Below are 13,688 nucleotides of genomic sequence, written 5' to 3'. Positions count from 1 at the left end.
ACTGATAAATATTTATGTCACCAAGTGTAATACAGAGACGCTTGCTTGATGTAATCATATAACTTTAAATGAGCTATTTGATGTTCTTTACCATGCCTTGTGAATAAAGTAATCCCTTCTGGATCACAATTTTATTCTTCCTGTCTATGCAGTAACAAGCGACTTGTGGCCTTAGTGCCAAATGACACTTCATTCAACACCAGACGAGCCTACACCAGTGAAGATGAAGCCTGGAAGTCGTATTTGGAGAATCCCCTAACAGCAGCTACCAAGGCTATGATGAGCATAAATGGTGATGAGGACAGTGCTGCTGCTCTTGGCCTATTGTATGACTATTATAAAGTAGGTAATTCTGTCATTATCCCTCCCTGCTGCACTAGCAGGGACCACTCTAAGAGGAACAAAAGAACCAGTTTTCAAAGACAAAAGTCACTGCATCTTCTTTTCTCTCTAATGTTCCCATCATGCACCCATTATCTCACAGGAAGCCTGTCTGAAACTGTTTTGATGTATTTAATTCTAGAGAGAAAAAAAACAATCTCAGAATTCCCATATTAAATTTTATACCATGGGTTTTTTTTGAGCATAGTGTTCTTCCTTTGCAAGGACATTGGATGATACTTGAAATACTTAAGTGTAAAAGGGGAGGCCTTGTCCATCTGTACATTTGTCTGCTTTTCTGGTTCATTCCACACATGTTTTAGTTTGCTCTTTAACTGGGGTATCTCTCATCTGACAATTTCCCATGTTATTTTTGTTTGTATAATGATTGCAGTAGGCTGTATACAAACACACAGTGAGGGCTAGCCCTTGCACTGGCAGTTTGCAGGACAGAAATGAAGCTGGACGCAGAGCCAGAGATCTAAGTCAGTTTACAGGAAAAGCACGGATGTAGTTTCAGTTTGTCATGTTCTAAACCCAGGACTTTACATACAATTTTGGTAACTTTTTTTTTTAATATATATATATTTCATAGTGTTTAAGTAAATCTATATTTGAGATTTTTGCTGAAATCAGAGGAGAATCCTAGAGAATGCATCTCTGTGTAATGCAAAAATGTCATTTTGAAGCCCATGCTGACCCCTTGGTAGTCTGCAAACAGAATCAGTGTTGACTCCCAAGCACTAGAGTGTGAAATTCATTTCACTGCAACTATCTCCATACCCCTGAAATCATCTATGGCTGCCTTGGACAGATGATCTGTGAAAGCCAGCACAGCAATGCCAGGTCCCCTTGTAATTCCTGAAGAAGTAACAGGAATGGGAATTAAAAACCTATTCTTTTAGTATTTATTAGTATAAATGCTTTAATGAATGGACTCCTCTTTTTAATCTCTGTGACATTAATTGAGTGTTCAGGAGAAGGGATTGTAGGGAAGATGTCATATACCAGCCTTATGGTTAAATATTGTTTTAATTGCTTTGCTGATTGTATTCCTTGCTTTTGTGTGTTGTTGTCAGTAGAGAAAACTGTTCCCAGTGAGAAAGACAAAAAGGTCCTTTTCTCTGCTTGACATAGTTACCACAGTGCCAGAGTCTTTGAAATTAATATGGATACATAAAATTCAGGATGTCTAGGAGCATCTGGAGTACTGGCTTCTGTCTTAGTAATACCTTTGTATGTAGCAGTTCATTAATCTGATGGATTTTTGTAATAAAACCAGAAAATACCCCTTTTCCTTCTCAAAACCATGTTCTAAAAGACATATCTGCTCCTTGTTCCAGGTAGTTGCTAAAGACTTGGGGTTCAGATGGAATAAGGTGGGATTAACATCTAAAAACCATTTCCAGTATTCAATCATATATATTTTTGTCTTAAATAGGAATAAAATTACAAATCTTGTTGATACTCCCAAACACAAAACTTAACCTCTGTGGTGTAATGGGGAAGTGTAGAGGACTTCCAATGCACAAGACTCTTGAATTGTCCTTATTTATAATCTGGCTCATTAGCTCTAACATGTTGGATAATATTTTTGAATTACTGTGTCCAGTCAATAGGAATTATTTGAATTTAATTGTCTGGGTTTTTTTAACTTTTCCTTGTAGTGATATTTACCTGAACACAGAACATCATTCAGAGAAAAATACATAATCTTAAAAGGGGAATCGGCATATGTAAACTGTGGCTTTTATCCCAGTTCAAAAAAAAAAAAAGAAAATGTTTTATTTAGCCAGCAGGATGCTTAATAGGAAAAGGGGATGTTCCTAAAAGAAAGAACAACTCTGGATAGAACTCTGTGACTGTGCTGCTGTCTTGTAGTTATAGTTGTTGTTATCACTGGCTGCTGGAGTGCACTGTAATACTTTTTTTCCTCTAAAGTCAAATATTTTTCTGATGTTTCTTTAAAATATTTAAAAGTAAAAAGCATGGCTTTAGCCCATTCATAGGTCTATTTTTGCTCTTTAATCCTAAATTAATTGCTGCAGTGGACTGGATATGGCTTGTGCAAGAGATAGATTAGAAGTTTTAGAAGCCAAATTAATGGCTCAGCAAGAAAAGAAAAAATATGGTCATGGCAGCAACTTTTCCCTTGCTGATTTCATATCTGTGCTGGTGTCAGGACACTGGTGTGTGGGAATACAAATCTTTAAAGTCACTTGATGTCAATTCTGAGTCTGTCTTAGGGGCCAGATTTGACTGGGTTTTTACCTCTCATAGCTATTGATTGATGCAGTCAGCAAAGCAGAAGTCAGTGTTTCTGATGACATACCAGCATGCCCTGACCTGTCCCCATACTAAGAAAGGGAAAGATCCACAAACTTTCTCTAAGTGTGAGTCCTGCACTCTCCAGGCTTCTCTCTAACAGGAGGACTTACCTGGTGCTTATGGTTTAATTGAAAAGCCTTTTTTGTCTGAGCTAAAATGGTCTCAGTGCACAGCTCATCAAGGCACGGTATCTTCCTTCTCATCTTGTTTTATTCAGTGAAAAGTGTGTGTGTGTTTTTGGACTAATATGAGCTTTGGTTTTGAGGTAGCTTGGCCTAGCTTGATATTCAAAAGACAGGACATAAAGAAGAGCCCTTTGCTGCTAACTGCTGTGCCCAAGAATTAGAAAAGAAAGCAATTCTTTTTTTTTTTGGTCTTTGGAAATTTTCTTTCTGTTTACAGTCAGTCATCCAAAGAAAAACAGCTCCGGCATCTGTGAACTAGACAACATTGATAGAGTTACATTTTTCTAGTTGTCGCAGTAGAGCAGTCTGAAGCTGCAAATGCCTGACACTTGCATTTACCTGACCCCATGCCTGGTGTTGTTCTCAGGTTCCCAGAGATAAAAGGCTGTTGTCTCTTAACAAAGTGAGTGATAATCAAGAAGACCAAGATAAAAGGTACAGTATTATTCAAAATCATATACCCAGCTACTGAAAGTGTTGATCAGTTGTGACCTGAAGGAACTGTGAGAGCCTGAGGTGTTGATGGTTTTCTTTCAAAAGTTCAAAGAATGAAGGCTGTTTTGGGAAGTACATTTTACTCCTTTTTACTTTCAATTGATTAGAAAAAATGGATAGTATTCTCAAACATGCCATTTGGAAGGTAGCTGAGAGTTTCACTCCTTGCTTTTGTTTGGTGGTGTTGTTTTGTTGCTTCTGCTGAGATTAGTAAAATCAGATTATTTTGACAGTTGGCTATTGGCTGTTTTTCTTTGTTTTCTTGTTGTAGGGCAAAAAGTGAGTAGTTTGGCCTCAGTAATCTCATTTATAGAGCCTTATTTAACATCATTTAGGATCTACCCAGCAAATAAAGTAACTCTTAAAATCATTTGCTTAGAATGTTTTTCTCACTCCTCTCAGATTTCAGCTTTTCTCTGTAGGCTAAAAGTGACTTGAGTCAAAGGAAGCTGCCTCCTATTATTAAAAGAAAAGAAAGAGTGTATATTTTTTTAGAAACAAAGAAGTTTTTACATACTGGAAGTACCTCCCTATAAAATTATGACAGAGATGAGCTATATAAGGTTTATTTCAATGTAGCTAATTTGTGACAGCCTTAGATGGTCTCCACTAGCTGTTCATAAGGTGATTGTTTCAATAGGTAGTAGTATAAGTTTACTGTTTCAAAATAGGCTATGAACTGGTTTTTGGACAGTTTTTCTTGTGCAAACCAGAAGAATTCCTGATGTTCAGTTCCTAAACTGAGTGTGATTGACAAAATTTGCCTACAGTGGAAAGCCAAGAGAGAGGAACTGGGCACTGGGTAGTGTCAGAGCATTTCTCCTGGGTTGAAAACAAAGCAATGTTATACCTACTGAAAGTTCTATGAGTTAACAATTTTATGTCAGTGTAACTACTATCAGCAATCAGATTGCTTTCAACAGCAACTGTGGGTAGATGTGGGAATGCTGCTGAGGTTACTTTGCAGCCACTATAGTTACTGATCTACTCTGCTACAATGGAATTCCTGGGCTTGCTCTTTTAGAACAGCATTGCTACCAGAGTTAAGCAAACAGTAGTGGCCTGTCAACAGCCTGAAAGAGCATGCCATCTGCATATGAATTTTGCTGTTGATATTCTGCCTGTTTCATGTGCAAAATACCTACTGTGAGTAATCCATACTGCCCTGCCTTACTCTTCATTCTTATTTTGTGTCTAAAGGCTGTTGTACTGCTGGATTGATTTTGCATCCAAATTATAAGCTAAGGCAAGAGCAACCCTAAATACCCAGAATTTATTGTAACAAGTCAAATCAAATGTATTATCTTTCCCCATTTGTTAAAGAGCTCTGGACCTCTGCTTGCCTCAGAGTTTCTTTTGCCTAGTATTTGTTAATGTATTACTTCTTTATGGCAGTGGCTTATCAGAACTGAAAAATCTCCTTCCCTGACATTTAAGACCATTAAACTATTTAAGGAGGAGATTTCCTCTATCAGTACAGTTCATAACATATTTTGGTTTTGTCTCACAGAAATTGTCTTAATACCACGGAAGCTCAGAATAACATAAGTGGGGGAGAGAACCGTGTGCAAGTCCTGAAGACAGTGCCAGTTAACCTTTCCTTGAACCAAGATCCTTTGGAGTCATCCAAAAGGGAATACACCACAAATGTGTCTGGGAGCTCAACACCCATCACAGGGTCTGCAGTGACTGTGGTGAAAGCAGAGGAGTTCACCCCTGTTTTTATGACCCCACAAACACACTATGCAAGAGGAGAAAATGAGGAGCACCGAGGTGTTATCTTTGAACCATACGAAGTGTCCAACATTGCTCCCCACACAAATTATCTTAAAGATGATCAGCGCAGTACTCCTGACAGTACCTACAGTGACACCTTCAAAGATGGAGGAACAGAAGTAAGTTTTTCACCTCAAATTAGCATCTAAGAATGCAATAAAAAGCTGTAAACAAGATAAGGATATTTGAGCTTGTAAACAAGATAAGGAGATTTGAACTGTCCACAAGAGCCATTAGAAGAATAGAGATGCTTGTTTCAACAAATTAATTTCTACTTCTTGCTGTGTTTCCATCAGTCTGTGCTCTGATTAAAAGGGAGCATCATGAGGCATTTCAGAAGACAATGATAAAGATATTTATTCAAAATTCTGAGAATAATAAACACTGATAATTTTTTTTGTCTTTGGGGATATTGTGTCAAGTAGAAGATAGCTGTTATTCTGAAAGAAGATTTATTTACCATTAACGAGATCTGCCTTCAGAATAGTAAGAAATAGCCACTTTGTAACAGGGAAATTCTAGATGTTCTTTTGAAAATGCAAATGAGTAGCAACAGCCTCTGCTGCTGGATAAAAACCCAAGTAATTTATTCAGAAGCTGTTTGTTGCACTGAGCTCTATTCTGCAAGTGAGAAAAGGTAGAAGAATTAGACTAATAGAGGGGAAGAGAGAATTTAACAGGCAAGGAGCAACTGTGTGTATATGCACAGGAATGAGGAGAAAAAAGGCAAGGAGAGCTCCTTCTAACTATTTTACAGTTATGCTACAATCAAAGTAATTTTACAGTCACCTTTAGTATTCTGGCTGCTTTTGCCTGCTGCAGAATAAGGCAAACAAGCTGGAACTGTAGAAAGGTAAAGACAATTTAAAGCTGACAGTACCTCTGCAAATAGAGATATTAGATGGTAAAACTCCCCTAGGATTTTTATCCTCCCAACTCTACAAAATTGTAAACATAACAAAAGTACAAGGCAAGCTACATTAAGGCTGGGCTGCCCTGATTTAGTACATGATAAATTTACTGTGTGTTTGTGTAGTATAGAAAAGTCCATTGTCTCCATGAGTGACACAGATCCAGGATGTCTGGAGATGAAATTTGTTTTCTGATAAAGAACACACGTAGGTCAACTAAATAAATAAATAATGAAGAAATCTAGCTTCCCATTGTAAAATCAGTAGGACCAAACCTTGGATTAGAAACACTGTTCTGCATTATCAAGCAAAATTAGTTTGGCAGTTCTTATGTGTTACTGGTAAATGGCTCTTATGGTACCATACCCATGGCTTTCCCTGTGGTGCTGGAGCAGAGTGATTCCATTCCCTTGATTTGTTCTGGAACATGATGCTGAGAGGTTCCCAAACATCTGCCCTGTGCAGAGAGCTGTCAAACCTGCAAACTTGTTAAATTGGGATGTAAAAAGAAACTTTACACCTACATGTTGGCTTGTTATTAAAATTTTAAATAACACTTAAATTTTGTGTTATAGTAACTTTGTTACATGTTTTTTTTTGTAATATATTTTATATATTTATTTGTAATATATGTAATATATTACATGTTTTTAAAATGATTGGTTAATAACAGGGTGGGTACTTGCCATCTAGGATTTCTGTGCAGTCTGTGGAGAAAGAATCAGTTCAAATCTGCTTGCCAAAAGTGGGTGGAGTGGTTTTCTAAGTGCATTCACTCCTCTCCATCTTCACCTCCCTTATTAATTCTACAAAGGACACTGGACAATTAACTTTATGTCCCCAGCCTTAGTTGTTAGGGGAGGTGTGTGCCATTGTTGGTGGCCTTCTAGCCCCAAGTGTTCACATGCATGTGGCATGGGAGCAGTCAGAGCTTTGCCACCCTGCTGCAGCCTCACTCAGCACCGAGCCTGTCCCTTTGTTTTTCTCAACTGCCCAAACGCCAGGATGTGCTTGGCCTGGCTGTGCTCTGACTGCTTCTCCAGCCACTGTTGTATAGGCACAGCTGGATGGAGCAGGTCTGGGGAAACCATAAGGTAAAATGTCAAAACATACCAAAAGAAACTTAGGCAAAGTTAGTGTTTAGAAGTAGGAAGGCAATTGTTCTTACTAGTTTTCATAAGTGCTTGCAAAGTATTTCCTAAGTACTGGTGAGAATGACTGGGTTTGGACTTGGTCTAATACTTACTCAATTTTCAAACACATTATAATACATATGTAGGAATGCTTTCAAAACATTTATGAAGTGATTTAGTTGTATTGTACTGAAGGAGTGCTAAGCTTTTATAGATTGCTGTGGTAGTGGACACTTTGGTCAATTGCTTGCTGTGTTCTTTGTTACAATTTTAACAGTTATAAATATGCTTTTCTGATGTCTTTCATTTTTTTGTTTAGCTGTGCTTAGTTTGTTAGTTCTCTATAGTATAAACAAATTCTTTGAAGTTAGGTACAAAAAAACCACACAACATCATTGTATGTTTATTACAATGTCAACCTCTTAACTTTTATATAAAATGTGACTAGCTCATTAATATCCACTCTAGTTTTTAGGTATTTTGAGTTTTAAAGGGTTGACGGTTTTTTCTGAGTTTATCTTTAAATAAACATAGTTGCACTTTTGTTGGTATTTGCATTTTGATTTTATCAAAGAGTATTTAATTTGTCTTATTTTTCAGAAGTATCGGAGTGTGTCAGTGGGGGCTGAAGAATATATTTATGAACAAACAAGGTATGGCATAAGCTTGCAGTGTGCTGACTGGCATCAGGCAGGAATGTATTGAGGAGTAGCTGCCTGTGTCCGCTTCCTACCCTTCCTTTCTTCCCCCTGGGGTACCTGCAAGGCTCCCTTGATGCTGCCAAGCATTATTTTCCCCTTTTTCTCCCATTCTAGTTAGGTCTTAGATCTGGACAGTTTGTACCTTCATCTGTTGCCTTCCCTCAGCATTTCTTTAAACTCATAATTCCTCTGAAGCCCTCCTGCCCAAGATATGCAAGATGAAAACTGTTGAGAGGTTCCCCAGGTAAAAGAGTATAGCTTTGAAAACCAGGTCATGAAAAATCTTTTCAGGATGGCAGAATGCACAAATCAAATGTCCAGAACAGTTGAAAAGCTTCAAGAAAAAGCTTCAAAAATTAAAGTTTGAAAAGAATACTGTTCTGCCTAAGCACAGAAGAATGTGAATGTAGCATGGGCAAACACTGCAGAGTCCCTTTATCTAGGAAAGACTGCAATCACTAAAGATTTTAAACTGATGCTTTATTTCATACTTATGAATGGTTCTGTTTATATCTGAGAGATTACTCTCACTTTAGAGTCAGGAACATGCCTATGTAGTTTTTGTGGATTAGGCATATGGCTCTGGCTGTGGTGAAGGCTTCTCACAGCTTGATATTTTTCCTGAAGAATGTTAAAACAATCACTAACTGCAGTGAGCTCAGAACTGAATCATTATATAGTCAGAAGATATGAAACTGATATTTAGCAAAGGCTGCTCACTTACTACACTGAACATTTGTAAAATTGACTCCTGAAGCATTGGTATTGTTAACAAATCTCACACATTTATGTCTTTCATGCTATGGCCCAGGTTACATTAAGAATGAAACCTCTGAATGCACATTAAGAAAACTCCCAGGAAAGATGTATTTAGTTTACCTGGAAGTGGAAGGCTCAGAAATGAGAATTTCAGATTGAAAAAAGAAGTGGTGAATATGCAAGTAATTGGAATCTTGCTAGAAGATCTTTTAGTGACTACACAGGGGTTTAGTTGAGACTCATGGTAAGGTTCATTACAGTATTACAATAATTGAGTGACTGTAATAAGTTTTAAGAGTGAGAGTAATCCTCCTGCTATAGGGCATGCTTTGCTTGCCAACTGAAAACAAGAAGAAAATTCTGAAATGGCACTACACAGAGGCTCCAAAACTGGCCAAGTGCAATGTGTCTGGGATTTATGTTTTTTGACTGAAACATACAGAATGCCAAGGAACAGAAGACCAGCCCGTGGCAGACTGCAGGCAGTTCTGTTAAGACCTTGTGTGTGTGTCTGACTTTGATCATTCTAAGCCCTTCTCAGCACACATCCCTGTTAGTTCTTCTGTCTGGTGTGAAGTTTTGAGGCACATCTCCCAGGACACTCAGTATGCTTTAATGTGTGTCATTAAGGGGTCTAGAGCACAAAATCTGCAGTCCTTACATGTCATGCTAAATCAAGGCTGTGCCCCTATCTCTCATGGGTGGTCCATCTATAGGACAAGTGGTGCAGCAGGAGGGATGCTGGTTCTGCAGCACTGCTGGTGTAGCTCTTCCAGTCCACTCAGATGGGTCCACACTTGCCAGTGTTGGCAGTGCCTCTGTTCCCTTGCCCACAGGACAGGGGCAGTGCCAGCACACTCCGCTGCAGAGGGGACAGCGGTGCCTTGTGCTGCCTTCCTGCTGCATGGAAGAGCCTTCATGGTGGCCCCAGCTGCTCTGTGTGGAAGCACCAGTGCTGCCATCGATGGGCTGGATAGGTATAGACGAGTGTTTGCTTATTACCTTAGTTTTACTTTGACTTGTAACTTTTAAGCAACTGGAAAAATGACTGGACTTCAATTTATAAGCTAAGAAGGACTTATAAGTTCTCTTCATTTGATTGAGTGATTGTAACTAAACTGAATAGTTGATACTAAGCTGTCTGAAGCTCCTTTTGGATGGAAAGACTGGATCTGTTGGGTTTTTTCTACCTTCTCTTCAAGTGGGGATTTAAATGTAATTATTAGTTACGTGTTTTGTTGTGGGTTTTTTTCCTGTTGGATAGTTAAAATATCTTTTGTTTTCCCTTTATTTCTATATCACTATGGCAGCGATGATCATCACTATGATGATCTAGAGTGTTTGCTTGAATTAGAAAGTTAGGGATACAGTGTTGTTTTGGACCAACATATTCCTCCTTTTGGTTCTGCTCTGGCACTGCTTAAGTACTTTTCTGAATTAGAACCTTTGTGAAAATTCTTCCACTGTATCTCCAGTTCACGAGTACTTTGTATTAAGGTTCCTAAGCAGTTTGAAATTTTTTTTTTTACAAGATCAGCATTATTTTAATGTAAGAGAATGTGAGGAGCTGCAGGCATCATTTTTATTGGATTATTGTTCAAGCCCATTATTGGAGGTTGTGGCTGAAGAGGCTCAGTGAGAATTGTTTCCAACTAACAGTTCACTAATTAATGGAGCCTTAACTTTTCATGGTTTGAGAAGTGCTTTGAAGTTGGAAAGTTCTTCTGTGAAGGAGGGTCTTTTTAAAATCTAAAATTTCAACACAAGAGCTGTTTTTGCCTGACATTTTTCTAAAGGGAGGTTACTTGACTGAAGATAAAGTTAAATGTAGGCACTTCATTCAGTGTGACTAATTTTGAAAAGAAAGCTTATAAAAACCTTGATTTGCATGTTGTCTTTAAACAAATGAACTTACTGTCCATTCTCTTTGTATTCCTTCTTTGAACTGTGCTGAAAGTAGCAGTTGGACTTTCCATTCTTTCGTGTTCATCTTTCGCAATATCTTTCATTCTATTCTGGTTGGAAGTTAAAAAAAGCTATTTATTTATTTATTTCTCTTTCTGCAACTTTCTTCTAAGTTTAAATGTCCGTGGAGTTGATGATTTTCTGCAAATCATACTGAATCCCCTCTTGGTAATGGACACTCTCATTGTGAGGTACACAGTCTCATAATTCATAATGGTTCCTTTCAGAGATAGTACCTTTGATCCAAGAAACTTACAGTCCAGATAGTTTTACGCTTGATTGCAGGATCTGATGAAGTCAAAAAAAAGAAAATTGCAATTTTAAATTGCTATGTCACAGTTGCCTGGAATTTTGTTATTAGCTTCTTATGCCTTATTCAATGCAATAATTACATAATAAAAAAGGGGAAAGTGATATGGATTTTGTGTGTGTTTCTCTCCTTGTCTTTTCAGCAGCACTTTTCAGTACACACTAGAAGCCACCAAGTCTCTGCGTCAGAAGCAAGGGGAAGGGCCCATGACCTACTTGAACAAAGGACAGTTCTATGCCATCACCCTGAGTGAGACGGGTGACAACAAATGCTTCCGGCATCCCATCAGCAAAGTCAGGGTATGGTCCCATTTCTTTCCTAGATGGAAATGTAGCTCTGCAGATAGATGTGGTTGTGGTTGATTGGCTTTTAATTTAATTTTTTTGGGGGGGGGGGGAAGGACAGAGATAACACCTTATTGATGGTAACAAATGTTTTGCTGTCCAGTTTTTTCAGAGTGTGATCTTATGAGTTAATGATAGCCTCGGTTTATGGTTTGGCAGAATGGTGGTTACACAGACACTACACTTAACATTGGTGAACTTATGGCTATGAATAAAGCAAAGAAGTCCAAGATCTGCCACATGTACTTTGTGTAGTCCATCTTTACTCACTGGTGCACTTCATCAGCTGCTTTCCAGTGCATTTCAGAGAAAACATGAAGAGTTGTATCCATCCTTTGTGACATAAATTTTAAATAACTTTCATTGTCTAAGTGTGAGCTTTCACTTGACATTCACACAGAAATGTAACAAAATGAATTATTTGCATCTTAGATTCTATGCATACATCTGTAGCTTGTGTATTCAGCAACATCTACCTGGTGAATGAGCCTTCTGATTTCCTTAGTAATGCTTTTGAGTTGATAAATCCTAATCCAGTAACTTTGGAATGAACAATGAGCCCTGTAAATTTTACCCTGAAGCTGTCAGGGCTGCGTATGTATGAGGCTACAAAAATGTTTCCATCTAAATACATGAAGTTCTCTAAAAATGTTGTGACTTTAGTCAAAGGAAGCAATGAAAGTCAATGTGAGCAGTGAAGCAAACAGCAACCTATATGTTTCTATCATACATGAAGTTTAGAGAGACTCTTCCTAAACAGAGGCAATGATTTGGAAACCTGAATTAGCAGTTAATTTTTAGCCTGGTTTCCTTGGGACATGAGGCTGTTGGCTGAATCTGATGTAAGCCTGCTCTGTTGCTGTACAATCTCTTTCCCTGCCACCCATTCCTTCCCATTTTGTGGTTCCAGCTCTAGCACTTCTAGAGCTGAAACAGGAGTCAGGAGGTCACTGGTCTGACTGAAAACCAGTCCTCATATACCTGGTTCAGTGCACTGCCACACGAGTTTTGAAGCTGTGGCAGCAGAAGGGTGGAAATTATAAAGGAGAGGTGAGATCGCATCCTTCTGGAGGATGTAGTTGACAGAAGATTGTGAAACTGAGCAACTTTCACAATCATGTTCTGTTTGCCAGGGCTCTACTCAAGTGACTGTTGAATTTATTGCCAATTCCATCCAAAGCTAACAGAGGGGCAAGAGGTTTTGAAGGTATTAAACCTCTACAAGTTACCTGTAAGTGGTTCATAAAAACATTAGTGCTGTCCTTGGTGGAAAAGCCAGTCTGCATGGCCAGTTCTGGTTAGCAGTCAGCTGGCCAGCCACACACACCTGGTGCCCAGCCAGTGTATACAGGCATAACCCAGGACTCCTCCACAGTGTGTACTGCCTTGTGCCATGGAGACAAAGATGTGGTGATGGTGGTCACCTTTTATAGGTGGAATGCAGAAGGTCACAGAGTGCATGAAGGATTGTGATGGTGGTTTGTGGAGGGACACAGATGATGAATCAATTGTAATCTACCTCCTTGGCTTATAAAGCAGCTTAATAGTGATTTTTTTGTGCCTACTGTCTCAGGATGAAAATGAGCATTCAGAAATGAAGTTTTTTTTCTCTGGTTTATTTTCACTTAATTTTAATTGGTATGATCATTCTTCCATTGTTGTGTGTTGTTTCGCTTGCCTACAGCAGGGCTTATTCGAAAAGCCTATATTGCTTGTGTAAAATTTTGCATAAAAATTCAATCTGTTTCCTTTGAATGACAGTTTTAAAAAGTGAATTCAGAATGTGAATTGAAAACCTCAGCAAAGTTCAGTTACACTGAATTTGTCATTAAACACATATGTACAAGAATCCTTCTCCCAAAAAGGGTACTTGTGTACACTAAATTGAAAATATCTTGCCTTTAGCCAGTGAAGGTGACTTTTTGAAACTAAGAATATGATTAATTTTTATTTGGACTATCAAGAACATAATCCTGGGCCTTGCATTATTTTACAACTACATTTCTTTTGTCCTGAGTTTTTAAGTGCACTGTAGTGCTGGACTGATTAAAACCCAGTCTTCTACATCAAAGTACACGAGAGTGGCTAGATCAGAATTAGAGGAATGTAGAGATTTTAATTTTTGTGTTCCTGACTATTAATTATTTTAACTAATGTGGCTCTGGTATTGTTTTTCATAGAGCGTGGTCATGGTTGTTTTCAGTGAGGATAAAAACAGAGATGAACAGCTGAAATATTGGAAGTACTGGCATTCCCGGCAGCACACAGCTAAACAGAGAGTCCTTGACATTGGTGAGTGTAACAACATCTCCAGATGTTTCAGGGAAGATTTCAGATATGGAAAGCTCTGGTGCCTTGCACAGGAATAGGGTGGAATATATTGGCAATGACTTCTTGGCT

The 13,688-nt window shown here is 38.4% G+C and overlaps 1 protein-coding gene across 1 annotated transcript in view; it reads left to right on the top strand.

Annotated features, from left to right (window-relative positions):
- Positions 1-81: 81 nt before the first annotated feature.
- The window catches only part of GRHL2 (grainyhead like transcription factor 2), a gene marked incomplete at its 5' end in the record, with an annotated part of 52,226 nt that continues 38,619 nt past the window's right edge, over positions 82-13,688 (top strand). Inside the window, 6 exons of the mRNA XM_074554234.1 lie at positions 82-342; positions 3,262-3,329; positions 4,900-5,284; positions 7,810-7,862; positions 11,087-11,243; positions 13,469-13,580. Of these exons, the coding sequence (XP_074410335.1) occupies positions 82-342; positions 3,262-3,329; positions 4,900-5,284; positions 7,810-7,862; positions 11,087-11,243; positions 13,469-13,580 (1,036 nt within the window). The remainder of the gene's footprint in view (positions 343-3,261; positions 3,330-4,899; positions 5,285-7,809; positions 7,863-11,086; positions 11,244-13,468; positions 13,581-13,688) is intronic.

Source organism: Zonotrichia albicollis, chromosome 1, assembly GCF_047830755.1.
Source record: "Zonotrichia albicollis isolate bZonAlb1 chromosome 1, bZonAlb1.hap1, whole genome shotgun sequence".
In the NCBI taxonomy this organism is placed as follows: domain Eukaryota; kingdom Metazoa; phylum Chordata; class Aves; order Passeriformes; family Passerellidae; genus Zonotrichia; species Zonotrichia albicollis.
The sequence above is the reverse complement of the archived record's forward strand: the minus strand, read 5'-3'. Positions and strand labels throughout refer to the sequence as shown.